Here is a 14,040-nt window from a genome sequence, read left to right as displayed (position 1 = left end):
AATGGAAAGCATGACCTATTTAATACAGTATTGTGCAGTAGTTTGCAACAGATTTAGTACTGATGTAACCAGACTCTTTGTTCTTCCCTATTTCAAGTGCGTTTCTATGAGGGTGTGGTGGAACTCTCCCTTACTGCTGCTGAGAAGAAGGATCCTCAAGGTCTTGGGCTCCATTTCTACAAAAATGGAGAACCAGAGGAGGACATAGTTGGACTTCAAGCTTTCCAGGAGAGGTAAGTTTTCAGGATACAAGAGTAGCTTTCAGGGTATTTTACTCATAAGCAGGGACCTGGGTTTCCAGTTTCCCATGGGGAAAATGGAGAAAACCACAGATTCCCTGTTTTTATCAGAGAAACCATGGATTCCCCATTTTTTAGCAGAGAAATCTGTGGATTCTCTGTTTTTGCAGAGCTCTTGCAGGCTGGCACAGCTCCAGCCTGCGAGAACTGATTGCAGAAAGGGCAGGAAACCCCCAGCCCCACCTGAGGGGGAGGGAGAGGGGGAAGGGTGGGACCTCCACCTCTGAGTCAACCATGGCTGGGCTCAGGCTCAGGCTTGCCTTTCGCCCCTGGAGCCTAGAGGTAAGTAGGACTTGGGGGTTGTAGGGCAGGGCTGGTGGGGAGGTGGTTGAGGGCTGCACAAGCTCTGGCTGGCTGGGGGGTTCACACACAGTGGCCGCCACTGCCACGCCCTGTGCTGCCTTCCTGTGACCAGCCACAGAGCTTTGCAGCCAAGCAGCACGGCACCAGTGCTGCAGTGGTGGCTGCCGCATATGAGCCGCACATATGCCACCCGGTTGGCTGGCTGGCAGGGGCGGAGGGCGGGGTGTCTGCCACCGCCTCGCACCACCGCTGCCACTTGTCTTCAGAGCCGTGTCCACGGACAGGGGGGCTGTCATGCGGTGGCTGCCTCTGCACAGGCATGGCTCCACAGGCAAGAAGCATCAGTGGCAGCTGCTGTGTGTGAGCCCCCTCCCCGTGGCCGGCACACAGCTACCACTCTGCACCGTCGTGGAGCCACACAGCCAGCTGCAGGGCACAAGAGGCAGTGTAGTGGCAGCTGTTACATATGAAGAGCACCACACTCTTCCCCCCCCGCCGCCCCCCCCACCCCGTTTGGCTGGGCAGCATGCATGTGGCCCGCACGTGGCAGCCACTGCCGCTCCCACACCCTGCACCACTTTCCCAGAAACCTCTGCAGCTAGCCACAGGAAGGCAGCACAGGACACAGCAACAGAGTTGCTGTAGTGGCTACTATGTGCGAACCCCCCCATCAGGCTGGCCTGGGTATGTACAGCCTGCAGGGGGGCACCTTTGCCCTCACCCCCCAACCCTGCTCCTGGGAGCAGGCACAGAGGCATGCTCCCCACCCTTCTTGATCTGGTCACCCCAGGATCTTCCCTTTCCCCTGCCCTACCCCACCCCTTTCCCCCACACACTTACCTGCTGGGGTGGGTATCAGTGTCTCTGTATGTGTGCGTCTGTGCCTGTGGCGGGGGGGGCTGTTGTGGGGGATGAAAGGCATCAGGAGGGCTGAGGCGGCTGTTGGGGGGAGTGAGGGGCCAGCAATACCGGGGGGGGCTGTGGGGGGCCTTGAATTTTTATCATTGATTTTGGGTTTTTAATCAGAGAATTTGCAATTTTTAGTTGGAGGAAACCAGGGTCCCTGCTCAACAATTTAGCAACTAGTTACCAGCTTAGCCATTGTTAGTGAGATAGTGGCAGACTGGTGAGAGAGCCCTTTCAGCAGGGAGAATAGGTCACATCAAGTAGCTGACAGGGACATGCAATAACATTTTAGTTTAATTTTTTAACAAATATTTTTTTCAAAGTACAGTGTAGCAAGCTTGTTTAGAGGAAGAGGCCACAGATAACTAACCTGAGCTATGGGGGGATTTCTTTTTCTCTTTTACGTATCTTCCAGGTTAAACAGCTACAAATGCATTACTGACACCCTTCAGGAACTGGTAAATCAAAGTAAAGCTGCTCCTCAGTCTCCTAGCGTACCCAAAAAGCCAGGCCCCCCAGTGTTATCATCTGATCCAAACATGCTGAGCAATGAAGAAGCTGGACATCATGTAAGAAATTAATAATAAAGGAAAAGTTGCATCTGTCTTGATTTTTACACATTTTAGAAAATGGTCTGATTTAACAGGCTGCCAAGTAGTATGAAACTTATTATAAAAATGTTATCAAAGCATGGGTTTACAAAGTAGCTAAAAGGATTTGGCACAAATTTGTTTCAGTGGGTAAAAATGTAGTATTAGATGACAACATAGGAATATAGGTATTAACACACAGATTACAGAAATTGGCAGTAGTAGTGTAAGGGTATGCATTGAGCTATTTATAAAATGGGAACAGTTCTGGAATAACAGCTTTGAGCTTTTCTTTCTTTAGTTTGAACAAATGCTTAGACTGGCTCAGCGTTCAGCAGATGAACTCTTTAGTATTGCGCTCTATAACTGGCTGATACAAGCTGACCTTGCAGACAAATTGCTACAGGTAAGATCATGCAAAATAAACCTCTTCAAAGAATATTTTGTAGTATGCTTTCCTTTAACCAAACAGGTTGATTGTAGTAGTACAGGATAAAACATATGCTATGGGAACATTTTTTTCAAAGATGTTGAAAATATAAGAGTATAACTCTAATTTATATGACTCTTGCAGGTGTCCTCCCCGTTTTTGGAGCCACATCTGGTGCATATGGCCAAGATTGATCAAAACAAAGTCCGTTATATGGATTTACTCTGGCGATACTTTGAGAAGAACAGAAATTTTAGTAATGCAGCCAGGGTGTTAGCTAAGTTGGCAGACCTGCACAGGTATGGACTGTTTCTAATCATTGTTTTGTTAAAATTATAGAAAAATAAGGCTGGAAGGACCTCAGCAGGCTATCTAATCCAGTCCTTGTTCAAGTTATGTTCATCCTTATTTACACCATCCTAGATCAATTTCCTAGTATTGAGATGATTACAAAATAAAAAAGCAGAAGCAAAACTAGAACATCCCATAAAGATTTTAGGACTGTGAGGAAAGTACTAGAACTTGAACTAAAAGGTTGAAATCAATCAAACACATTAGCTTTTAATATGGTATCTCCTGTCTTAAAAAAATTAAAAGATCTTATTCATAGTTGATTCAGAAGTAAACAGTGCCCACGGCAATGTAGCTGTAGAATATTACGTGGCAGTTTAATTACACTACATATTGCAGGGGTGGCCAGCCAGCAGTGTGCCACTTACAGCATGCATAGTTGGCTTCTGTGTAGGAGGCAGCATATCGGGACAGACGGCACAGCAACAGATTGGGCAGAGAGCAGAAAGCAGAGTAGCAGATTGGGCAGGGGAAGGGGATTAGAGTTCCCCTCGGAGGATGCCAGGCTTCAGTTGCAACAAACGTGCCAAAAATGTTGGTCCCTACTGGTGTATTGTATAAAATAATTTTGTACATGTGGAGCAGCAGAGGGAGGAGTTTACTGCATATAAGCATGTATGGGTTACATGATTTAGTTAGGAGACTTAGTGCTTACATTAGTGAATGAAAGAATGCCTGGCATTCAGAAGCTTGTGTAGCTTTATCGCTAGTATGCAGTTGATCCAAGAAAAGATATCACCTAAAAAAATACTTGCCTCTTACCTGAGTGTAGTTATTTTGAGATTTGTTCATGTTTGGTTTACAATTTGGACATTTCTTTTACAGCACAGAGATATCACTTCAGCAGCGACTTGAATATCTTGCACGTGCCATTCTGAGTGCCAAGAGCTCCACTGCTATATCATCAATAGCTGCAGATGGTGAATTTCTACATGAACTAGAAGAAAAAATGGAAGTAAGAAAAACAGTACACTAAGCTAGGTTGAAAAATGCGTATGTTAGTGTCGCTGAATGTGTCACTTGCATTATCACAAATTATCTGTAAACAATTTGATCAGGCTCAATTGCATTGTTCCCCAAAAAAGCAGTGGATGCAACTGCAATTGCTTTAACAAATTGCTGTGACATGTATTTTTATTTATTTATTTTTTTAACTAGGTAGCCAGGATACAGCTTCAAATACAGGAAACATTACAGCGCCAGTATTCTTATCATTCCTCGGTACAAGATGCAATTTCCCAGCTGGATTCTGAGCTGATGGACATAACCAAGGTGATTTTAAAAAGTGGAAATACATCTCACTATTTCGTGTACAAAAATAATGCAAGATTCTGTTCTTAAATTCTCCCTCATCCCTGAAAATTATGCATTTCAATTATCAGAAAAATGCTGAAGTGGGTTCAGCCTCTTATTGAAGTGTACCCTTTCTGATTTGATATGGTGGGTGTCTGTAGGTGTGCTGGGACTGCTCCAACGTGCTGTAGTTAGAGCACATCAGAGCAGGCTCTATTTAATCAAGTCTGCTGGAATGTGCTAGTTAGCATGCTCCAGCCAGCCTCTATTTGACGAGCTTTAGTTAAAGCACCCTGCTGTTGCACTTACAAACTGAATTTTTAAACCTAAAGCTTTTAAATATTGACACAGCACTTAATTGATTAATAGTAGAAAGGCTTGCTTTAATAACTACCAACAAGCTATACAGCTAAATGACAGAAAACAAAAGCTTCTATTATAATATTCAATAAATGAGCCATTACAGTCCTCGTATTATTTTAGCTGTAAAAGATTTTTACCCAAGGAGGCAGGAAGTGGTTCTTATACAGCTTTCACAGAGCTCCAGTCCTCCACTTGTGACCTGGGTACAGGGTGGCTTCTTGATCTTCCTGGACTGCACAGGTTACTGGCAGTTTTGTCTTGCTTTTTATACTGCTTTAATTGTATAGCTTCAAAGCATTCCTTCTTGATAGTTGGTTAATTGAAGTCCAAACAAAGCAGCAAAAACTTAATTAACATTACAGTTGTATCCTGTTCATGTGTTTGTTTTGCTTCTGCAAGCTTTTGATCAGTTTGGAATCAAATGGGATGGGTATTGATTGAATGAGGTACCTTTAGGAAGTTAATCACAGAAATGGAGATAGTGAAGATCAGAGGCCATTAGATACAATAGGTATGAGTTTCAGGAGAATACACTGGCTTAGCATAATAAACATTTAGACATTTGTAAAACTTTAGACAGATGTATGGGATGTTTGCTTTGGGAGTGTGTTAACCAGGATATATTTGCAGTCATATTGTCAGTGTACACTGGCTCTTTGTTTTTATAGGCTTTGCTTTGAAGTGGATATTTCAGTGCTTTCGTTTCCTTTAGTGACACTTATCTCAACTGAGATGTGTACCTGGTTTGTAGTTTTCTCCCTAGGGCATTTGGCTCAATAGCTTGCTCTCTGAGTCTCGTTGTATACATGTAATGTGTGTGTCAGGTCTCTGCCAGTAATTTTAACTATCACTTTTATTTTTTAGGCTTGGGTGTGGTAGAAGGTTGAGGACTATTATCATGATTGTTACCTTATGGCATGGGTCTGGTATTGGGTACCACAAGCTCCCCTTTCTCTATACCTAATGTGTTACAGCCATTAGCAGAGTTTGATTTTCTTTGTGGCAGACTTGTCACCACAACCCAATCTTGCTCCAGCCACTGCCTTGCATTTTTTTACGCTGTTATTTTAATCTGGTATTTCATGTCCAAGCTTTCACAGCTTTCATAATCATCACCGCCACTGCCGTTTTGAAATGCAGGGACAGACACTGAAGGCCTTTTAATTAGAGCAGCTCTCAGAACTGATCTAATTAAAGCACCTTCTTATCCCCAGAACACATGCAAAAATGCCTTTTGTGTCCAACCTGTAGTAATTCCTTCTCAATCTAACTCTGTATTATGTACTGTGTGAAAGATGAGCAGAAAGAATAGAGTACAAAGCACACCAATTTTTCATTCTCAAGTGTTTTAAAATTGAAAGATTGTATAGCAGGGGTTGGCAACCCTTGGCATGTGTGCTGAGCATGGCATGCCGTGGCCCGCCCTGGCTCCAGGAAGCTGCTGCCAGCAACGGAACTCGGACTGTTCCGAGCAGGGCTTGCAGCGTCCCAGCTGCCTGCTGGGAGCAGCCCAGGATCCCGGCTGGCAGCAGATCCCCAGAGCCGGGGCCGGCTGCGGCCAGGAGGCTCCAAACAGCTGTGCCAGGCTTCAGCACCAGCTCCACACCGGCGCATGCTGGAGTGCCTCGGAGCAGGCGGTGGGGGCGGGGCCTGAGGCAGCGCAGCCCCAGTCTCCAGTCTCTCCCCTGCTCCTGGCACGGAGGTGATGAGCCCGGTGAAGCTGTTTGTAGCCAGCCCGCTGCTTGTTGCAGCTGCCCAGAGCCCAGGCTGGCTCAGGTCCCGCCCCCACTGCCCACTCCGAGGCGCGCCTGCACACGCCGGTACAGAGCTGCTGGTAGCCACAGAGCCCGGGGTGGGGGGGAAGGGGCAGCAGGGCTGGGGGGCTGCCATTGACTGAGCCTATTCTGGTTGGGGGCAATGGTAAAAACAGCATATCCCTGGGGCTTTGGGTGGGGATCAAGGGGCAGTAGGGCTGGAGGCCAGGGGCTTTGGGTGGGGAGCAAGGGGCAGTAGGGCTGGGGGCAGACGCTTTGGGTGGAGAGCAAGGGGCACAAGCCAGGGCATCCTTCCATGTACCCCTTGCCCTCATTTTGTTTTTTTTGTCATGCCAGCGCTCTGGCACCTTCCGAGGTAGGCATGATGGTGTTTTTCAGCACTCCAGCCAGAAAACCCCTGTTGTATAGAAATACCAAATTAACTTTATTGAATGGCTCTTCTTGTAGTATCTAGCCATGGTTATTTAAAATCCTCATTTAGTCTTTGTATTTCATTTACTTTGTATTATGTTGCATTCATAAATTTAGCTCCCTGCACTTAGGCATTGTTTTACCTCTTCCCCGCCAACGTGCCATAAAACTTATACTGGACTTATTCATAGGTTCAGCCTGTCCTCAGGCTCCCCACAGAGATTTCATAGATTTCTAGGGTCAGAAGTGACTCCTTTCTCTAGGCAGGGAAGAGCACTGGGGTTAATAACCCCAGCTAGGTGCTTCTCTAATCTTTTCTTGAACACCTTCAAGGTAGGGGAAAGCATCACCTCCCTTGGAAGCCCATTCCATATATTGGCAACCCTCACCATAAAGAATTTCTTCTCGATATCAATTTAAATCTCCTTTCATTCTTGACTTTATTACTTTTAGTATTTTTCTATGTGTTATCAAAATATCAGTTCATGATTATTTGATTTTTCTATGCGATTTTGCTTGGCAGTAGCAGTTCAAAACCTGTATCTGTAGTTACTGACCTGTATTCAGGGAAAAAAGCTCTTTTTTCTAAAATTGCACCTGAAAACGTGAGGTCAACTTACAACCATCTGGTTCCATTGTAAATTAACTTTTCTGTTTCATTTTACCCTGATAGTAAATTATGAAGTTTTGTCTTGGGTTAACTGTCAAACTCTTGCTTTTTTGTTTCATTCAGCTCTATGGTGAATTTGCTGACCCTTTCAAGCTCTCAGAATGTAAGTTAGCAATTATACATTGTGCAGGCCATTCCGACCCTATCTTGGTGCAGACTCTCTGGCAAGAAATAATTGAAAAAGGTAACTCTTGAGACATGGTTTTAAAGAAAAGAATAACTTGCAACTTTAGAATCTTCTGGTCATATGCTACTCTTAGTAATGATTCACATGGGATGTTAAGCGTATCTTTTCAGAATGTTTTGCAAAATACTTTGAAAGTCTTAACATTTAATGTATTACCTTCGGAGTTTAGGAGTTTTGTACAACTTTCAGTTAATCTTTCAAAATGAAGAGCAATGCAGAACAAGGTTTACAGACAGTTTCCACAAAGAGCTCATAGTGGGGCTGGGGCTTGGTATTATCTGTGGCAGTAGAAGTTCAGGACTGTAAGACAAGTGTACCAGCTTGTATTACTTAGAACAGGGTTTTCAACCTTTTCTAAGAAGTGTACCCCTTCTGGTGGCAGCCAGATGGCAGGGTGGGGGCGGGGGGACTTGCATGCAGCAGCCACCACACTACGCTGCTGCTGCCACACCCCGCCCCTTTTTCCCACAGCCAATCGCATGTGTGGCTCCATGGACTGCTGATGGGCCTCGCACTTGGCCAATCGCATGCTGCCTGTCAGCAGCCCATGGAGCTACATGTGTGACCTGCTGTGGGAAAGCGGTGTGGGATGGTGGGCGGCGGCAGCGTGGGGTGGTTGATGGTGGCAGCAGCAGCCACGTGCAAGCTCTTCCGCCCACCCCCCATGTTTGGGGGGCTGGGCAACACCTGTGCGGTCTACAGAAGGGCACTGCTGCTCTCACCCCCACCTCCTCCCTGCCCTGCTTCTAGGAGGCGGCAGTGTGGGGTGGTAGATGGCAGCACTCTGTCCCCACCTGCCTGCACGTATCCCTTAAGACCTTTCCAAGTACCCTTAGAGGTACCCCTGGTTGACAAGCCCTGACTTGGAAGATATATTGTTATTTGTATTACTTAGAAGATGTTTTGTTAATAGAAGGTGCAATGCAAATCATAACTCCTTATTTAAAAATACTAAGAAAATTACTTTACTTTTCATTTAAATAGTCTTTTTTAGTAATTTTACCTTTTTATACCATTTTTAGATGATGGGCATTAATTGGTATATTGAAATTGAACTACGCTTAGTTTTCAGACTGTTTTATAAATTAGATAGGCATTTTTCAAAACGCATCTCCATCTCATCCCATCTATCCATCATCTCTCGCCCCTCACTGACTTAACCTGCAACTTCTTCCCAAGAAGGGGCTGACCATAACTTTTTAGATGAGGAAATAGTCACAAAGCACCAAAAAACATTTCTCATCAGAGAGGACCCCTCACCACTGACCTTAAACTCTGATCTGAGCATTAATAGTCCTCTGACAATCCATTGCACTAATTCTCCTGTTAATGGCCATTATAAGAAGTATTTCTCAGAGATGGCGTCACAATCCCTGCAAACATTTATTTGGATGTTTCAAGATAAGGAAATTTTACTCCTCCTCAGTATATGTTTTGATTTAAAACCATAATGTGAACTATTCTGTATTTGTGAATTTTGACAGCAATGGAAACAAAATCCTTCTGTTTATCCTCAGAAAAGTTAAAGCACTGGTTGCAGCAGTGCAAGCTTCCTCAAACAACTCTATCAATGTGCCTTAATTTCTAGTATGAGTGGGAGATTTCCTCTCCTTCCACCTTATAATTAATAATAATAATATCAGTTGTCTGTACCATAAGTTAACAGAACTCTATATGCGGTTATAAGAAACTTGGTTTTGAGTATTAGCAGTAAGCACAAATACAGCACTGCTTTTTTTAATTATACTCTATCATGTTTAAATGCAAAAGTGTATTGTATGCTCTTTCAGAATTGAGTGACAGTGTGACTCTAAGTCCAGCTGACAGAATGCAGGCTCTGAGCTTGAAGATGGTATTGCTTGGAAAAATATATGCTGGCACACCTCGCTATTTCCCATTAGGTAAGTAATGTAACACACACTCACACAAGTAGAGTCTCTTGAACCCACTGCCTTGATACCTCTTTTTTCTTCAATTTTTGTAGCATTGCCTAAGAATCGAAATATACAGACACTCTTAAACTTTTCATGATACAATTTAAAAGAACCTCAGTATTTCTTTATGTATAAATGCTTTTGTCTCTAATACTTAACCAAAGTATAGTTAATCAGTTCTAAAATGTCTTATTTAATTTCACTCAAAGAGAAGCTGAATTTATTTTGGACAACTATGTAAACAAGGCATATGAAAGTAAAAAAATGAGTGTATTTATGTAGACAATATGATATATATGTATGTTTACTTTCTGGGTTGCGGCAATCCTTATTCCTGTGGCCTCTAGACATTTATGTCTCACAGTAGAATTTGGGAGGCCCCCAGGTCTCTCATTAAATTTGGGATCTGTGTTCAAATGCCATGGTTGCTGCGTGTTGCCTGAACACTTGGACTGATGATGCCGACAGTCTAAACTGTTGTAAACACTACAGGTTTTATATTATGGAAAGTTAAATATAGTGTAAATGCACAAGCACTGCAGATGAGGGAAGGCCAAATAGTCTGGTAGTCTTATGGTAGGAGGCCAGGGCAGAAGGATACCTTAGAGACTAACACGTACATAAAATGCATAAGCTTTACTGGGCAACAGCCTATTTAGCCAAAAGCTAACAGCAGTATGTGCTGCTGCCACACAAGAACCAAAGTAGAGGTACTGAACTTCTCAGCTCAGCAGCATAGCTTGAAAGAATCACAGGGCAATGTGGTAAGCCTTTAATATAGTGTTGGTGGTGCTTATATAACGTTAGACTGAGACTGTAGGATACCTGTTTTGCATGTCCTTTTGCCCTTGGTTTTTGCAGCTGTGAATTAGGGATAATTCTTATCTGTTTTGTAAATTATTTTGAGCTCCACAGATTAAAGGTGTTAATATAAGTGAAAGATAGGATTGTAACTTTGTCTAGCTAATTAACATGCAGTCTTTTTTTCCCTTTTCTTTTTTACCTTTAGATTTCTTAGTGCAGTTTCTTGAGCAGCAAGTTTGTTCTTTGAACTGGGATGTGGGATTTGTAACATACACTATGCAAGAAATTGGAGTGCCACTGCCTAAGCTTCTTGAAGTATATGATCAGTTGTTCAAAGCACGGGTAAGAAAAATAAGTATGAATGTCTTTTGGTTTGTTTTGTATAAAGATAATGAGATGAATAAAAACACTTTCATGGACTTTTTTTTTTAAAGATTGAGAATACATTTACTTAAAAGCCTCCGCTGTGCGTCTCTCTCTCTCTCTGTTTGTTCATTCAGATCCCAGCATGTGGGGAAAGCTGTTATATTCTGGTGTTCCTACTACTTCAGCTAAAGCTGATGTGATTCTGTTATAAATATCATTAGATTTTCTATATTTCAGCTTGATTTGATTTTCCTTTTTCTTAGGAGTTATTCTTAAAAAAAAAAAATCTAGTTTTTGTGCATATCTGCAAAAACTTAAGTGAGTACATCATGCTTTTTATTTATTTCCCAGGACTCTGGCACTGGTTATGAAATCTTACCACTGTATTGCAATGTGTACTTTCCAATTTAAAGTAAAAAAGAGAATCTGTTTGGTTCATTTTACCCATTAAAAGTCTGTGAAACTTGTTGCAACTGAATATCTGAAACACTTGGATAATAATGAACTACTTGCAATTAGTTTTAACGTATTTTATAGTACTCATTAGTAAGGGGTTTGTTTTTGGCTGTAGCATAACAATCTACTTTTTGTTTTACCTCTGGCAAACGCAGCCAAGCAGTGAGTTTTAGTTTTATAAAAGACTTTAACATATTAAAATCGAATATGCAAATAAATATAATTCTCATTTCTGTTATACTTTTGCTGCAATAAATCAAACAGTAATACAGTTTTTGTGTACTGGCAAATGTAATATTTCTATATTAATGCATTGGAATTAACTTGGCCCCCTAATGTGATGTAATCTTCTTTTAGGATCCATACTGGAACAGAATGAAAAAACCTTTACACCTTTTGGAGTGTATCCATGTATTATTATCAGGATATGTCCAGGATCCTAGCAAAGTGCTTAATTTTGAGAGGTAACTATATATTATAATCAAGCATTTTTCAACATTTATATTTAAAAAAAATATTATAAAGCACTTCATTTGTACAGGAAACTGCAAAGCTTCTTTGAGTCGTTGATTTTAAAATCTCAAGTTAATGATCATGAAAGTCATTATTCTCAGCTGTTCAGAAGTATGTATGTAGGATCTAGGATTTTGATGTTTAGGTGGCTTGTTATTTTTTTGGTTTTTAGTTTTAAAATACACTTATGCCTCTGTCTCAAGATGTAAAAAGGGGCTTCCTCAGTTTAAATAAGAAATTGGTCCCCTCTTGCAGATATGCTCCCAAGGATGAAAATCCTTGTAATTGTGACATATCTGTAGGGACCATGGGTCATTTCTGCAAACTTCTTTGAATCCTACAAATACAATAAACTTGGGTACTTTGAATATAAACTGTATAGACATTATTTTCAGTTTCATACTTAACTCTTGCTGTTAAACTCCATATTTTATAAAGATTTTACTCATTCCAGTACTTAAACTCTCCATATAAAAGTGAAGAAGGTAAAATTTTTGCCCTACTGAAGTCTGGGAATTTTCCTCATAACTTAAGCAGGACTAGGATTTTATGCATGGAGTATAGATTCTTTAATTCTCAAGAATGGAATTTAAACAAATCCTTTGAAACATGGATAAAACATAAGCAGGCCAGTGCAAAGAAGCTTTCAGTAACTATCCATACTATGTCTGGTCTGGGAATAAAGGAAGAAGAGGTTAAAGAACATTTAAATTAATAAAAATGTATTCAAAGGTAGCAGGGCCTGATAAAACTGACACTAGAGTACTTAAAGGACTAGCTAAAGGGGTCTGTGAACACAGCAATCATCTTTTAAGAGCAAGTGGTTAGTTCCAGAGAGCCTGAAAGTGGGAGGATCCAGAGAAACTTCAGTTCCTCAAAGGCACTGGAGGCAATTAATCAGTCAGTTTACAATCTCACTGGATAATAAGATGATAAAAAGCAGCCTAGAAGGATGTCAAAAACAAATGTCAAACCAACTTCATTTACTCTTTGCCAGAGTTAATATCTTTGTTTCCTGCTGTTGAATCATTGGATTCTCACCTCTTATTTTCAGTTTTACCTCCTTATGTTTATAAATTTCCACAAATGGCTAGCTGCTTTGCAAAAACAATAGTGATTTGGAAGCAGTCAGCATAATTCTGTTGGATCATCTTTGGATGAAAGGTGACTTCTAAAATATGTATTTGCTTTTCAAAGAATTGGTATCTAATGTTAGATATTAGTCAAACAAATATCTCACATCTGAACTGACACACTGGAAACTTTTATCTTGCATTTTTAATGGCTGAAAATATTAAATCACAGGTAGGTAGTAGTGATTCATTAGGTTTCCATTAACACTTCACTCACATCAGAATTAAATATTTGGGTTTTTATTTAACTATTGCATTTACTCAAACATAAGACAGTTGTGAATATAAGATGCCCCCTGCCCAAAAAATATGTATTTTTTTTTATAATTTTCCAGGTATAAAATCTGGAGGTTGCCTTGAATTTGTCCCCCTCCCACTGACACAGCAGGGAAAATAAATCTAGGGAGGCAAGTAACCCTCTTGCCTTCTGCCCTGCAACCCTCAATGTTTTTCCCTGGCAGCCCCTTCCCTACTGTAAGACCTTACTGTCCCTGTGCACATGAAACTGAGAAGCAAATTTGAAAACACTGACCTAGAAATAAACATTACTGCAGTATCATGCATGTAGGGAAATTACTGTAGGTACCTGTTGACTTAGTTCATCCAGAATTGATGCAGTTTACCTCTTTTGAAACTGCTGCAAGTTTTACCACAGGTACTTCATAAGTAGGGACCTCCTGAAATGGAGGAGGCAGGCAGCCGATTTCACAGGCTGATCACAGGGATGGCCACCATTATCATAGGCTTATCACGGAAGGGCTCCCCATGCCTCTGGCCAAGGGACCCAAGTAGCCCTGCCTCTTGCCACTGATTGGCCAGAAGGATTGTCCATTGTGTGGCCCTGCCCCTTGCCACGGACAGGCAGCTCTCTCAGTGAATCTGTGGGGGTGGCCACCTTCTTGGCTGCTCTCCTTCACATCAGCAGGTCCCCTCATCCCTCTCCAATAGGTTTCAAGGCCAAGCTACAGCAGCCACAAAGACTGCTGGCTCCCACTGGGGAGCCAGCATTTTATTTTTAGTAAGTTTTTTTTTGAGGGGGTTGTGGTTCATTTGGGTTGTTTGTTTCACAGGCAGTGCCCGATTTTGTACACAATGCCTGATTTCACAATTTCCATGAAATCGCAAATTGAGTACCTCCTTATTTTTCATAGATTTTCATTTTTCATAGATTTTCATAGACATTAGGGCTGGAAGGGACCTCGGGAGATCATCGAGTCCAGCCCCCTGCCCAAAGGGCAGGAAGTCAGCTGGGGTCA

At 42.0% G+C, this 14,040-nt stretch overlaps 1 protein-coding gene across 1 annotated transcript in view; it reads left to right on the top strand.

Annotated features, from left to right (window-relative positions):
* NUP155 (nucleoporin 155) overlaps positions 1–14,040 on the top strand; it is a 61,284-nt gene that overhangs the window by 45,454 nt on the left and 1,790 nt on the right. Inside the window, exons 25-34 of the mRNA XM_019531978.1 lie at positions 98–233; positions 1,924–2,077; positions 2,400–2,504; positions 2,673–2,827; positions 3,705–3,834; positions 4,038–4,151; positions 7,455–7,575; positions 9,369–9,479; positions 10,522–10,658; positions 11,496–11,602. Of these exons, the coding sequence (XP_019387523.1) occupies positions 98–233; positions 1,924–2,077; positions 2,400–2,504; positions 2,673–2,827; positions 3,705–3,834; positions 4,038–4,151; positions 7,455–7,575; positions 9,369–9,479; positions 10,522–10,658; positions 11,496–11,602 (1,270 nt within the window). The remainder of the gene's footprint in view (positions 1–97; positions 234–1,923; positions 2,078–2,399; positions 2,505–2,672; positions 2,828–3,704; positions 3,835–4,037; positions 4,152–7,454; positions 7,576–9,368; positions 9,480–10,521; positions 10,659–11,495; positions 11,603–14,040) is intronic.

Source organism: Crocodylus porosus, unplaced genomic scaffold (assembly GCF_001723895.1).
Source record: "Crocodylus porosus isolate Cpor-Errol unplaced genomic scaffold, CroPor_comp1, whole genome shotgun sequence".
In the NCBI taxonomy this organism is placed as follows: domain Eukaryota; kingdom Metazoa; phylum Chordata; order Crocodylia; family Crocodylidae; genus Crocodylus; species Crocodylus porosus.
Note: the sequence above shows the minus strand (reverse complement) of the source record. Positions and strands in the feature narration are given on the sequence as shown.